This window comes from Aulonocara sp. 'chitande type north' Nkhata Bay, linkage group LG11 (assembly GCF_057382095.1).
Source record: "Aulonocara sp. 'chitande type north' Nkhata Bay isolate Kocher_YH1m ecotype deep benthic linkage group LG11, A_spYH_male_GT1.1, whole genome shotgun sequence".
NCBI classification, from domain to species: domain Eukaryota; kingdom Metazoa; phylum Chordata; class Actinopteri; order Cichliformes; family Cichlidae; genus Aulonocara; species Aulonocara sp. 'chitande type north' Nkhata Bay.
In genome coordinates, this window is record NC_141354.1 from 33810045 (window position 1) to 33825586 (window position 15542).

At 38.7% G+C, this 15542-nt stretch overlaps 1 protein-coding gene across 1 annotated transcript in view; it reads left to right on the forward strand.

The window, feature by feature from the left end:
• The window catches only part of agmo (alkylglycerol monooxygenase), a 47624-nt gene extending 33324 nt beyond the window's left edge, over positions 1–14300 (forward strand). Inside the window, exon 13 of the mRNA XM_086312275.1 lies at positions 13691–14300. Within this exon, the coding sequence (XP_086168401.1) occupies positions 13691–13774 (84 nt within the window). The 3' untranslated portion in view covers positions 13775–14300. The remainder of the gene's footprint in view (positions 1–13690) is intronic.
• The last annotated feature ends 1242 nt before the right edge of the window (positions 14301–15542 follow it).

Here is a 15542-nt window from a genome sequence, read left to right on the forward strand (position 1 = left end):
TCAGACCTGCTAAATTGGACTGAGTCAGTTGCACAGATGCAGTTATGTGACAATTCATAAGACAGGTGAACTATGGAGGATTTATATATTTAATTAGCAGTTTATCTGCTCATTCCTGCTGCTTCTCGCTGTTTTCCAAAGTAACACATTGCTTTATTACTAGCTGCATTGTTAAAATGTGCTACTGTGCACCCTGATCTTTAGAGTCACTGCAGTTTCTGCTAAATTTATGATTACAAATACGTATTGCATATTTCAAAGGCTGTTCATTTGCTGGTTTAGCAACATCTTTCTTTAGCATTTTCTTTTAGCAGAATTGATTATTAGTGAATAATGGTCTGTCTTTATGCATTCCTTTGATGGTGTTAATACATCCTGGTAATGATGTTTGCTCTTAGTTGATATGCAAGTTGTAACTGGTTCACATTGCCCATTTGATCCACTAAACAATTTAGTTAAATTTTATCCACTGATTTTGTGATATCATCACTATCTTGAGTTGTTGTGCAACAATAATGGCGGCACCGTTGAATTAACAGCCACCTGTCTAGCTGCCATTTCCCTGTCTCAAAATGAGGTATTCGTCTAGATTACTTACAAAGGTGTTGTCCCTTTCACGAGTTAAACAATCTTTGATGGCGTGTCTACATGCACTGGTCCCAGAGGCCATGTTTACCCATTTTTAAGTTTGTAGTTTGGCCAAGTCTTGGAAATAACATTAATTAGCCACAGTGAAGTTGTTTTTTCAGCTGCAGATATTGGCGGTTACCAGTTAAAACAAAGAATGAAATCTGATGTATTAATCGAGTGCCCGGATCAGCAAAATGCGATGGCCTTATTGCTAAAAGAAAAAAAAAGTAGCACTAAAACATGATGGTAAAATGGATGTTTAAAAGCAGCGCTGTCGACAGAGAAAAATTTAAATTTGGCTAAAATCTTACCTTGAGTTCTCTTTTCACGTGTGTGTGTGCGTGTGTGTGTGAGCTTTTCATCACACGGCATGATGTTGTTCATCCGCAGTCTGATTTTGCTCATTCATCAGGAAATTGTAGCTGTTTGTACTACTATGTTTCTTTTGGCTCAGCAGCCGAGGTTCAAAGATCATGGAAACAGCAGTTGACAAAACAAACTAACCTCAGGTTAGTAGCTGTTCTGGAGCTTCCAGTCATATCGCATGACCTTTTTATTTAGGTTTTTTTAAATACCCCATACCCCATGGAACTTATACCTTTGATATTCACATTCTCAATGTGGTGACCTTCCGAATAATTTCCAAAAACTATTTCATATAATTTTTCAAAGTACCATAATTACATGTGGTGGAAATCCTTTATTCATTTGACTTGATATAGTGTTTGGCCGCATGTGTAATTCCCTCCATCAAAGCATAGTTCAGCTTGAAAACGAGAACCAGTTTTTGTCCAAAATACATTATATGCAACATTGAAACTGTCTAAACACAAAGTCCAACCAACAACACCTAATTAGTCTGTTATTAGGGTGTAGAATAAAGACTGGGTATACAGTGAATCATTGCATGAGCATGTTTTTCTAAGGCTACTTACTAATTGCTTTCTCTGGTGGTAGTATGTTTTCTATCTCTGTGCATGTTGAAACTAGTTTTATTTAGCATCAGTCTGATTATATACTTGGAGCCTAATTCCAGCTTGTTAACTATGGAAAATACTGAAAAAAATGTCTTAAGATGACAGTGGTATGATTTTCACAGTACAGCACTTAGAAATCCTTACTTTATGAAATCATTGAGGAAAAATATGTGAAGCTCTGGTATTAAATGCGCATATGCCTCATGTATCGTGTTTCTTCGGTTTGTGTGTGTCTAGCCTGTTTGCCTGTAATTGTGTGTGTTGTGTGGTCTGTGTTGTGTGTGTGAAATGTGTGAGCTGGGTGCTAAGTCCAGCCTCGCAGCCCTGTGATCTATGAGTCCAGATGCGTCGCCCAATTGACCATAAAATTGGCGTGCCTTTCTGGCTCTGGCAGCTCAACTGTAAGGCGGCTGACCTCTCATTACTTGCCCTCCCTTGCAGCTTTTTTTTTTTTTTTGTCCTCCCGCTTTCTGCCTCCGCTCACCGCTTGCCGTCTCAGCTAGTGTGAATGAGAGCAACACTTCTGGAACCAATTAACGTCGTCTGCTGCTAACTAGCGCTGGCTGATGAGATTTGCACGTGAGATTTGCAATCGCTGCTTTTATGTCCTCTGACTGCACATCTGTGGCGCTCAGGTGTTCAAATGACAACCCGAGGCTCTCCAACCTTTTCTTTTTCTCACCATAAAATGAAATAAAACTGAATGAATAATAATTCATCTAAAATGAAGCGCGTAACCAATCACCTCGAGAGCAACGAAACGGGGTGATTTATGCTGCACATGCTGCACGGCTGTGTCACTTTGACAGGGCTGTAAGTTTTATGCAGCCGTTTCCTTAAGCAAATCATTAGGCCTCATTTCAAGTCATAGTACATCAGTTTGAGCTGAATGAATGTCTTGCTTGCAGGTGGGGCTCATTGAAAATCCTCACAATTTACTTGAAATGGTTCCTGACATGTTTGTGCCCTTTGTTCAGAAATACAGCAAAGGGGAATATGGTTGAACCACCCCCAGACTTTAAGGTACTCAAGTGATATATGGATCTGACGCGTGAGGCGAACGGCGGGCTCTTTGTTACAGAGGGAGGGCTTGTTTTGAAGTCGAGCCAATCAATTAACAGTCACTCGAAATGTAAAAGGGGTAAATTCCCATTTAATTGTCTTCAGACTCACTGTACATTTGAGAGAGGGGGAGGGGGAAGTACAACAAAAAAAACTAGGTCGGTTTGTGGTCCTTCAAAACCAGTGGTGTGATATACTGCACCCTTAAAACTCACAGTGGTATTTATAGTGGCTCTGGAGATTTCCCTTGTAAAGCTGCAGGCTTGACCTGTAAACCAGGGCTGCCTCTTGCTCCCAGCCGCCCACTCGCCCGCCCAAACCCACGTCTGTGCGGCTCACATGACGGCCTCACTGCTTCAGAGGAGACTAAGCTGGTAACCAGGGCTGATGGAAGCTTTAGCTCTCTGTGCATGTAATATTTATTTGTATTTGTGTGTGCTGTTAGCTTTAATTTGCTTTAATTTATGTCATTTAAATAAAATTTTAATTACATATACATACCACAAAATATTGCAGCTTATAAATATAATCTGTGTCTTTCTGGTGCACAAACTATAGAAGAATAGAAGTTTAAATTACAGTCAATATTTAAGCACTTTATTGTGCGCAACATACTGAGTTTAAGAAATCATTTATACATTAATGTCAGCTTGGATAGCTTATCAGATTTGCATGCATGATAGACAATTTTAAAACATCTAAATAAACAAAGCCTGTTGTGCTGTGGCTGCACAGTTTAATCATTTAGGTTTGAAATGAGTGACATTTATTTAAGAAGGCTATGAATAACTGTACACTGGTCACAGCGCACTTCTGGGTTTTCTGGTCACACCAACACAACCTTTGCTAACCAGCACTACAAACCAGATTTTTCTTCCGATTATTTCCCATTCTCCACACTGAAACATAAGCTAAAGAGTCTCTGTTTTGATGCAGTGGGCAAGTTTGGGCGTGCATGGGGGTGTGCGAGTTGAAGAGGTCAAAATGAGACTTTCTCAGGGTGAAATAAAAATAGCCGCAGTGCAGGGGTGCACAAGGAGACGGGTCAAGTTAAAATGTTATTTTTCTTTTTTAAGCTTTTGTTCGGGCGGACCTCCTTACACCTCGTAAAGGCAGCTAACCGTGGCATTTGGAGAATATGTAATTTATGCTTAAAAATTGATTTAAATAAACATTTCTTTAAATCAGTAATTTGATTCTAAATAACTAAACATTTAATCGATTTAACCACAACGTTGTGCAGTTGAGGATGTCATCACCTAAAAGCTATATTTTTGCCTATGTTTGACCTCAAACATTTTGTTTTATTCTTTTACCCTTTGCGTCACCTATATTTCTGTGTTTGCAGTGTGGCTGGGTGGGTGGGGCATTTGCACTGTGATGTAACACATGGTTTTATGCTGTGTGGGCCTCTGGTTTTGCCTGAAGGCACAAGAAAACAGGCCACAGAGCAGATCGTAGACACTCTGTATCCCAGAGTAATTATGCAACTATTCTCTCAAAGACCACTAACAGCAATTCAAGAGGAGAGCTCATAAAAATTCACCTGCCAGGCTCAAACCAGTTTTTTGGTTTTAGTAAGAAATAAAAAAACAACAACTTTGTTTACAATTCGTTCCCCCCCCCCCCCCCCCCCCCCCTTCCATTATTCTTGATAGCTGCAGATGGATGTAAAATTTTAAAAAGGCATCCAACTAAAATAATTTAAAAAAGCCAGAGATGCTTTTATTATGGTCTGCTTTTCTTTTCATTTACAGTGACTGAATGGTTTCCTTGTAATAAAAGAATTTAAGTAGTTTATTAGCTCATGCGGGTTTGACTCTTGAAGGAAAAATAAATCTGTGTAATGCCTTTGATTCCAAAACGTATACATGTAAAAAATGTTTTAAACCCTTTAGGATTTTCACTCTCCGTTCTCCTGCTGATACCACTTACCAATCTCTCAGATCCCTTTTCTGTCAGACTAAACGGGAAGATGAGGTGCTCCACAGCTAAATGAAGAGGTCACAACAATATTATTAAGTTCATGTCAAACACAAAGGCTTCGCCTCAACACACATTCGCTTTATCTTCAACAAATCACCATACTTGTCTTTAAAAATTACAGCTCACACCCCGGCTTTCCCACCATCCCAGCCATGAGTGAGCAGATAAGGCAGTCGGCGGTGAGAGGTCGCTGTGTTGTTTCCACTGGACAAAACTCAGGTGCGAGGGGTTAGCGGTCTCTTCTTTTGAAGCAGGAATGTGTGGTGGCAAGAGGCAGTGCTGAGGTTAACAGGCTTGTTTGGGCCTGTGGAAACTCTGCGAGCATGACATCATCTGAGAGCTCGCAGGAATGGAAAAGGAAAGGAAATCTCCTCCCAGAGAGAAAATGGAGGGATTTGAAAGAGAAATGCTGGGTAGGACTGTTCCATTGGAGTAAACAGCGGGGTGGTCGAGCATACACAGTGTGAAATATTATCACTCAATGTGCAGGGGATCGTGCCCGTCAAAGACTAACCACTTGGTTTATGTTGTCAAACCACTTGCCAGGTAAAGTTATGGAAATCTAACAGAAAGTGGACCTTTGGGAGATTTCTAGGAATATTTAGTTTGGCTTTTGCGGTATCAGGTTTTCTGGTCTACAGTGGCTTTCTTTTAAATTTGTATTCCTATTTGTGCTTTAATTCATGGGTCATTCAGTTTGTGATATAGCTTCCGAGCCAGCGTGTGAACCTGACTGAACCTGACAAAAGCTCTTCTGGTGTGTGCACGTGGTTTCTCTCTATTCTAAAAGGCACCGAAAGCTGATTTCAGAGAACTTGAATGCCGGTTTCCAAAGAAGTCTGCTCGCAAATTCAAAACATTACAAATTATAAAAGGTTTAAAGTTCAGAATAAATTAAAGTTTTATACTGTAAAATGTTTCGATAGTGCTGAATGAAGGCTTAGCATATTAATTTAGCTATCTTTATCGCAGTGCAAGCTTTCATCACTCAGGACTCAGTTTATTAATCTCTCTTTCGAGGCTACGTTCATTGGATTACTGGCTAACAATCACACGTCTGATTTTGTAGTAAAATTCTTTGTGGTGTATTTTTTTCCTTAGTAGTTCAAGCTACAGCTTTTTGCCTGAAGTGAGCTGGAAAATGTCTCCTTCTGCCAGGATTTGTGAGCAGTGGGGGGGTTTCAAGTTTGGAAAGTCTTCAAATCTGAGGCTGTAAAAGTTTGAGTGGCTGCTATCAGAGAAGTGACCACAATAAGCACATTCTCTGCTGTCCGGTCACAAAACAAACTGCATGAACTGAGGCTCAATTAATATTTTCTACCCTGACAATTAAAAAGGTGTTTTAAAAAACAAAAAGGTCTGTTTGCCAACAGCATTTTTCTTCTTGGAACTTCATGTGGAACTTTCAGACTTTGTTTGAGTCCTTATCTACCACTTAAAGCCAAAATCTCCAATCCACATTTTAACACCTGCCACATGTTTCTCATGCTGGGGTCCAAACATTCAAGCATGCACCTGCACTTTTACAATCATATAATTGACATGGACCTGGTTTTGGCCACTCAAAATGTGACACATTGCACTACACAGGCAATGCTGACTGTGTGCAGCAGCTTGTTGATAATGTGGTTCATAGTAACAAAAACCAACCAAAATCTTGTTCCTTTCAATGAGCCATACTTTAATGATGAAGATGATAATAAATATAATAATAATAATAATAATACAGTATATTTTTTGTGACTGTCTTTCAACTTTTCTTTGGATACTAGCTGCTCTCTAACTCCAGTCAGCTCCTTGTACTCGATCATTTTCAAGGGATTTTTTTTTTATTTTTCATTCAAGCATAAAAAGGCACCTAACTCAAACAAATTTCCAATTTTATCTTAAGGCTGTTGCTACATCACATTTGCCAAAGATAACAGTTGGGCAGTCGTAAAATAGCATTTTTTCAACAGCGTGATGATTCCCAAAGAGCTATTTAGATGAAAACTTGGCGTGTCGTTATGTGATGTGCAGCGTGTCCTTTAAGAACATGAGGAAATTGGGCAAATGGAGGAGAAAGACAGTGACGTGTCTTAAAAAATGTACAGCACATAAACGGTATCAGAAAGTTATGTCCTTAAGAAATTCAGCAGTTGCTGTGTACAGAAAAGACCTAATACAGGACCTGAAGTCTGTCTACTGCTTTGCCAAGGTCTCAGCAGTAGCCATAACAAGGCCACTTATCATTCTTAGATAGTTTTTGTTGGACAAATCCTTCTCTGTAAAGACGAAGGTCTTGAAGCTCTGAGACAGTGACTTACTTGCAAAGGTGACCAAACTCACTAATACTTTCCTAAAATGATGGACTTCTTCCTCTGCAGAAGCTAAAGCTTCATTTTTGCTTATGAAAACCAAATTATCATCTTTGCACGGACGTGTCTTACTGGCTCGTGGTAGATTTGTGTCCTTCTTTCATATTGCTGCCACATTCCTTAATGTTATCTGTGCTGCTGATTTACGTGTTCTTTTGAAGAGGTCTGATTTTTGTTTCAGATTGCCATAGTTAAATAAACTTAAACTGGGCTGTAGATATTTGTAGAGAAGTTTTGCTGCTGTACCAGTGGTTTGGCTCAGGCCTGCAGAGATGCACTTGGCACCAAACTCCACAGTAGGAATGTACAACAGAGACTGTTTTAATTTTTATAAATGTCAGTGGGTGGATTATAGAAATCAGGGTAAAGATACACGTCTTAGAGGCCCTTGGAGGCTCATTCATGTGTACTTCTTCTTAGAGGAATGTATTGAGCTAATCCACAGTGGACCCAAACATCTTCTCTCGGCTTCATAAAAATACAAACGGGGGCTTCATTTTGCAAGAGCATAACCTCCTGTCTGCTCCATACACTGTTTTTGCTTTCATTTCCTTTTCTGGAGTTTTGCCAAATAGCTCGCCTTCTGCTTTCCTGCTGGCTAGTGTGCTCTTTAGCAATTAACCAGCCAATCTGGCCACCCAGGGAACCACGGTTAATACTGAGGTGATGACTTCTTCTCTTATTGAGGCTGAAGCGGTGCCAGGCTGCTGGACTCTGAAGTGTGCTGAAGAGATATGAAAGCTGGTGTCCTCTGGGTTTTCTCGTATGGTCTCAATGAGGCATAGTGGTCTGGATGAGTTGTAGCTGACCTTACATGTGACCTTCGAAGAGACACATGGTAGATGACTGCAGCTCTCCAGATGTGTAAAGTAAAACTTCTAAACAACTGTATCACTCTAAACTAGCATATCATCAGGCCACTTTGTGTTTTGCTACACTTCGCCATGCAGCCACTACTGTTTCACATGTGTTTTGTCTGGCTGTGTTGTGTGTGCGTGGGAGCGTAACGGCGATATTTCTCATGGCAGCGCTACAGAGTAGGCACTACACTCATTCTCTGGTGGGACGTTAAACTGCTCGGCGTATCCTTCCTGAGTCTGCTCAAACAACCAGCACAGAGACTGTATATCTGCTCATAATGAACAGACAGGAAGTCGTGTGTGTGTGTGTGTGTGTGTGTGTGTGTGTCTCTCTCTCTCCCTCTCTCTCTCTGTACACATGTTTTGTGTATATGTGCAGGTGTACTTGTGTGGGACTGTGCACAAAAAGCTACCTATGCTCATGTGTCCATACTTCTGTAGATGAAAATGGTGATTAGTTAACTTCCAAGTGTAAATTTCAAACTTCAACTATTATTTACCGCAAGTATGTACAGAGTAAACGCACTACTACAACTGTAAAATTATGTTAAAGCTGTAATGGAAAGTGTGTAAATATTAATAGAAAAAAAGATTTGGTGTTAAAAGAAATGGATAATTAAAACAAAAATCAGATAACACAGAGATGACAAAATGCAAAAACACTGGAACTAAGTGGATGATCTTAAACAAGAGGATATGAAAGAGTAACCTGGGGGGGGGATTATAAAGACGTCAATGTTTGGCATTTTAATTAGTTTTATTACTCATATATTTGGTAAAGGTACTTATGAACTGTATACAAAACCTGTGGGCTAATTGAACCCATGTGAGAGCAACTTTGAACGTTTTTCCTAGTCCCAGAATAGTCCCACCAGAATTTTTAATGGTTAAAGGTCACTGTTAATTTGCATCATTCCACACCATGTGAGCAAGTGACTATTTCCCCTTGATAAAAGTTTATATAAGACAGGCTAAAATCTATAATATTGTGTATGTGTATAATATGTGCACTCTGGTGACAGTGGCAGAGAAAAGGACATTAAAGAAACTGATGGACATTATGGACAATGCCAGGCATCCTCTGCACACGGCCATTAACAACCAGAAGAGTCTGTTCAGTGACAGGTTGCGTCTCCCAAAGACAAGAACTAACAGACTTAAAAACTCCTCTGTCCCACACGCCATCAGACTGTTTAACTCCTCCCTGGAGGGGAGAGGGAGGGGAAACAGGAGGACAAAGGAGGGGGAACAACTAAGCTGTAGTGCCTCTTCACCTCACTGTGCAATACCTTTTGTGTATGTATATATATATATATAAATATATATATATATAAATATAAATAAAATATTCTGTAACTTCTGTCGGTGCTGTGCTTTTTTGGAAATCGAATTTCCCAGAGGAACCCACCCGAGGGATTAATAAAGTTCTATCTAATCTAATCTAATGTGTATATTTTATATACATGTATTTAAAAATAAAATGCAGTACATAAATTTGCACAATTTATAAAATCTTTCTTGCCAAAACCCCCGAAACTTAATTTCTCCCATGTTTTTGTTTGAAGTAAAGAATGCAGAAATTCGTGTAACAATATTCAGACTCTTCAAGATGCTTTTTCTGATCTTAGTGGGTGTTCGTGTCAATCTGAAACTCATGTTAATAATTTTTAACACTACATGAACCTCCAGTAATTAACACCTCACCAGTGAACTAATCAGACACCTGTGTCTGCATTTCTGTTTATTAACAAATGCTATCAAATGTGGCGTAGTTGCGTTAGAGCGCTGGTACGTGGCAAGCAGCACAGAGTTGCTATATAAACTTAAAATTAACCAAATTGTTATAACAAATCAAACAGAATGCAAACTGTAATTTCATTTCTCTCAAGTCTTTAGAAATGTGGCGTTTGGATTATTAACAAGAATTTTATATAGTTTATTTTCACCAGTTCAGCAATGTCCTGATGTAGCACGCTACACCCACACAGGCAGTTTCAAACAAAAAAAGCTCCGAATAATTTTCCGATGCAGTTCAGTCCAGGTCTGGTGGACTGTAGGCAGCCATATGGAGAGGGAGCTCTGGAAACATCCCATTACAGGTCATATATCACACGTCTGACAGCAGCCATTCTGCCTTGTTTTCATTTCAATCACGAGTGCAGCTGCATTGGAGAACAGCAAGACTCCGCCATGTTAACCCACTGAAGGCTGGAAGGTTGTTACTGTTATTGTTAGAGGACACTAAGGCGCACCCTGGGGTGTCTAATGTCTCCTTCATGCTTAATATCCATCAGCGGCACCCAAAATGACCCAGCTCAATATGGTGTTGGATGAGTGTGGTTCTCAAGGCCAATACATGTGTGGGAACTGGTCACATTGAAGCGACATTTCACTGAGAGTAAAGCACTAAAATGTTATCCAGGCAGAGATAATTGTTTACTTACAGTAAAGTTGGTTAATCGTGATTAAATGTAGCTTGAAAGAGACACACAATAGGTGTTGCAAGTCTTTAGATGTCAACTAATCTATATGTTTATGCAGACTTGAAATTTATACAAAGAGCCGCCATGCTTCATTTCATCCCTATTTTAGTTTTGTAGTTTTTGAATTTTTAAGCTATTGCCAAAAACAAGTTCTAGCTTAGCCAAGTGAAGAAAACAGTTTTTCAATGAATGCAGTTACATTTCAGGGAGATGCATTTTTATTATTTATCTGATCTCATTGATAATTTAGGTAAACAAAAACATGACATGACAAATGTCTATTTTTGTAACACGGTGCAGTTTATACAAATCAGAAACTACAGCTGAGCATCCTTATTAAGAATATTTAAACATTACCACTATACTACATAACATATTCGACTACGATAGAGTATTACTAGACTATTTTTTGGTATCTAATAAACTGGCATCTTGAAGTAACTGAGCTGCTTTTGAGCAAAACATGTGGTGTGCATCAATTTCTTAGTGGAGCTTGGAGCGTGACTACTTTCTAACCAGACTGGTATTGAAATGGAATAAGCAAAGGTAAACAAAGAAACAAGAAAAAACCTACAGAACCACATGTTAGTGGCTCCTTGAAGCACTACCCTTAACTAAGTGCTTTCTGCCCCAAACTGAGTGAGTGTGAGTCGATCTGCTGAGATGTCTACTTTGGGAGTCAGTGGTGTCTGGCCGTAGTGCTTATTTGTAGATGATCAAACCTGCTTCCTTCCACTATGTAATCTGTCCCACATGGATTTCCTACAGACTCTATATACATGTAGCATAGTGGCTCAAACGGAGAGATGGGAACAGGGAAAAATTGGTGCCCTCAACATGCGGCTTTGATAGAAACCTCTGTCAGGTTTCGGTCCTTAGTTTGAGTGAAATGTGATTTGCGAGGTTCTGCCAATTCTGCATACTGCTCTCGATCTCAATCCATCTTAGACAAACACAATGCAGCTTTACGGATTTGTAATCTTCCATCTGTTTTTCCTTCTGGGAGTTGTTGAAACTATTGAAATACCTCTACCCAATATTTTGCAGAGGCAGATCGCTGATTTAAAATTTGAGTTTCTACATGATTCTCAAGCCTTATCAAAAACACACTGAACCTAACTGAAAACATCTCACTTAGTGATAGTTTGTCTATAGCATGTTTTTGTCTTTTACTTAATAAATGTAGCAGTAAATTTATTTTTATTTTATTTTTTGCTGAAGTGTTGTTATCAGAAAGTGTTTTCTTACAACTTACCAAAATGTGTGTTGTGTTCCTGTTTTGCTAATCTTACCAGACAGCTGATCAGTGTTTGTATATCCGAGGTGAACTACGCTGATCAAAATGCTCACATTAAAAATAAGTATCTGCAGTTTCAAGGAGGTTTTCCTCTGACTTACATTCAGATATTTTTATCAGTTACTCAACTTTATGAAGATAGATATTATAATTAACAGTAACACTTCATTATTATTATTTTTTTGAGTCAGTGACCAATTATTTCTCTTAATTACATTTTAATGAACTAAATAGAACTAATATTACCAGTGCATTATAAAAAGTTAGTCTTAGGTTCTTAAAAAAATTATAATACCCTTCTTTACAAATGTTCTCCAGAGTAAATCATTCAATTCAAAGTTGTTTGTATGAATGTAGGTATGTTTTTATTTCAGTAGTACTACTCATAAATGTATCAGCAGCATTTTAATGTTAGATGGCAAAACTACAGGTATTTTTATCTACTTTATATACTGTTAGATGGTTTAATCTGTTTGTGTCAAAACACGTTTTGTAGAAAACCCTTGGTGGTGTAGCTGCCAATTAAATGTAGTGTGGAAAAAGTTTGATACCTTCCCTTCAAATCTATTTTCTTTTGTGTATATAAGTACTGGTGTTCAGTGTTACAATCAACGTCATTTGAAAAATGAATGAGACTTTGGTTTGATTCTATCATCACATTCCGAGTTCCTTCTTTGCTTTTGTTTCATCCAGTGGTTCATACAGCAGGGAGGCTGTTCTCAGAGCAGGTAGCGAGAGGTGGAAAAGCAGAGAGAGGTCTGTGCTGTACGTCCTCTCTCTGTCTCTGAGGAGAACAGCTGTCGTGTCCAGGAAGAAATTGGGCTTTTTTTTTCCCTATTGGCCTTTTTTGCCTATGATGGACAACGGTCTGATTTTGGCTTGAGTTGTAATGTAGGATGCAGTTTATGAGCCAGAACCCAGTGAGGAGTGGAGGCAAGGGCTGTTTTGGGCAAAGCCCCCCTTCGTTCTCTCTGAATAGCAAGGTTCCCTATGGCTGTGACCCTTGTGACCCTGTTGTGAGAGCATCGGGGGAGAAGCCCTGCTTCTTAACCTCTAAGCCTACTTTCTGCATCATCCTGAGACTGGCTGCATCTGAGGTGTCTGTTTTCTTTCAGTTGCAGCATTGCTTTCACAGTTTAACATCATGTTGTAATAGAAATGTTTTTTTTTATCTATTTTTTTAACTCTTGTGACAGCACAACATTTTATAGGCTACACTTAAGCTTTGTAAATTAAAGAGCATGTATACATACAAAAGTGAGCAAATATACAGCTTATAGTACTTTCAGTGCTCAAATAGTTCTAAGTGGAGGAGACTTTTTTTGTAGCTCATAAACCAAATGAAGAAAACATTTACATAACATACAACGTATTCTCTGTATATTGTCAAGCACCTATAAAATTGTATTACCACTATGTTACAAATAAATTAGTTTTCATTCCAAGACCATCATGCCCTATAACTTGTATACATAAACTCAATCCATCCACTAGCGATAACCACATCTTGATCCCAGTCACGTAAAATGTTGCTGTTCTTTGAGGCACAAGAGTTCTGTTGGGCACAATTGTTAATCAAATTTGAATGCGAAAGTTATCAAATGTAAACATTTTCTTAGTCTTACATGATATTAATCACAACAATGGAGTTGTTTTGCAACAAGCTTTGCAGTCTTGTGGCCTGAAAGTGCGACCATATCAATAATTCACAATTTAAAAAAATTGATCAATGACATAATCTCCCTAAATCATTTGTTACGTCCATTTATGTAAATAGAAAGTCAGACTGAGCTCAGGAAGTTTTACAGAGTTGTTTTCTAGTCAAAGTTTGAACAGATTTCACTGTGATTTTGATAGCACAGCGCTGCAGTTGCAAGTTTTTAGATTTTTAGTTTGTTTTTTAATTTTATCTCCCAGTAATGTTGGTGGTAATGGTAATCTTAACACAAGTATTAACAAACTGCGGTAGTTGTCATTTTGAATGAAATGGATCAACTCGAGTCTTCTGATCCTAACCACCTCTGTCAAACTTGTCCAGGCCTTTGTCTCCCTCTCTCTGCTGTACTGGGCTCTGCACAGCATCGTCTCTCAGCTGCTCGGCATCAAGAAGAAGGCTAACTGATCCAGCTGAAGATGGCACAAAGTGATGGATGGAAAACCTTTGGCATTGTCATTGCTGAAATAATTTCCATATTATCATGATTTTAATCATTTTAAACACTGTGCATCACTTTATGTAGTACTGATATCTATATGTTCAAGATAAAACTATTTTTTGCTTGATTAATTTTTACAAAATTTTATAAGTAACTTCAAGGTTCATCTTAAAGGTTTTTGTCATGTAAAACTGTCACAACCCAAGGCAAGGTGCTCACCATATGTTTTTGTTCTCCAAAACAACTCGTTCTGTTTAATGAAGTCATATTTTTTGCGTTTGCTTAAAATGTGTTCAAGTGGTGCTGCAGTAACTAACTCGCTTAATTTCAAAATAGTCACGTTTATTTTCTGTTGTTTCACATCAGTTACTATGCAACTATATATACTTTTTTAAAACAAATGTTCTCATTGATGAATGTTAATCTTGCATCTGAGTTTCAGTTTTTTGCACAACATTGCACAGTGTTTTTTTTCTTTGCTCAATTAAATAAAGCATTGTAATTTTTTGCCTTATGTAAGACTCCTTTAATGTCTTAAAGATTCTAGAGGGTGTGCAGCTTGTCAGATTCAACTTAGTTTTGAAACATCAGATTAGTCATGTGAATTATTCTTCCCAACCTCCAGATCTTGTGTGGGAGTGACAAACAGTCCACAGCAGATGGTGCTGTCATCACTCATAGTTGGTTTCTTTTCAATCAAACATCTTGTTCTCAAGAGACACCTGCTCAGCCTTTTAACATTAAGGCATTTATCAAAAGCTTGAGGTTGAGTAAAGGAAAACAAGCCTGATCAAAGAAAGCAACCACCTTATCGGAGTGCTTGTTTGATTTAAAAGACAAAAAAAACCCACATCAGTACAACATTTTCGGCATGGAAATTCAATTTTTTTTTTCATCTGGCTGCTGCTTAAGCTTCATAAGTCACCTTAAAGCCAGAGTCATGAAAGTATCTGGTGATCCAAATGAAAAGTGTGCATTTAAATTAATGTTGAATGAAAGCTGAAGGAGCAAAAGCTAGAAAAAAGGAAAAAATTAGAAAAAGGAAAAAGCGTAAGTGTATGGGAGTCTGACAAGAGCCATATAGTGATGGTTAGATGAGAGGGTCAGAGCTACCCCACAATGGTAGCTCTTGTGAGGTGTTCCTGGTCTGCAGTGGTCAGTATCTATCAAAGGGACCAAGGTAGAAAAAGTGGTAAACCAGCAATGGGTCTTGAGCAGCCAAGGCTCACTGAAGCACGTGTTGAGCAAAGGCTGGCCCATGTGGTGTGATCTTACAGACCAGCTACTGTAGCTCTAATTGCTGAAAAATTTGGGGGGCCTCCATGGTTCTTGTTTCTCTAGCAGATCTCACAGATGCTCGATTAGATTAAGAGCTGAGAGAGCAGGGAAGGGCGACAGGTAAGTGAAGAGAGCGATGCTGGAGTATCGTGAGAGACTGTGAGATCTCTGCATCATTGAACATGGCGCACCACTGAAAACATTTTAGCTACTAATGTTTTTTTCTGCAAGATTATTCATTGAAGGCTTTTAAGGCAACAACAGGAATTACAGTGGCTTGCAAAAGTATTCGGCCCCCTTGAACTTTTCCACATTTTGTCACATTACAGACACAAACATGAATCAATTTTATTGGAATTCCACATGAAAGACCAATACAAAGTGGTGTACACGTGAGAAGTGGAACGAAAATCATACATGATTCCAAACAAACCGTGACACTTGGACACTATTTTG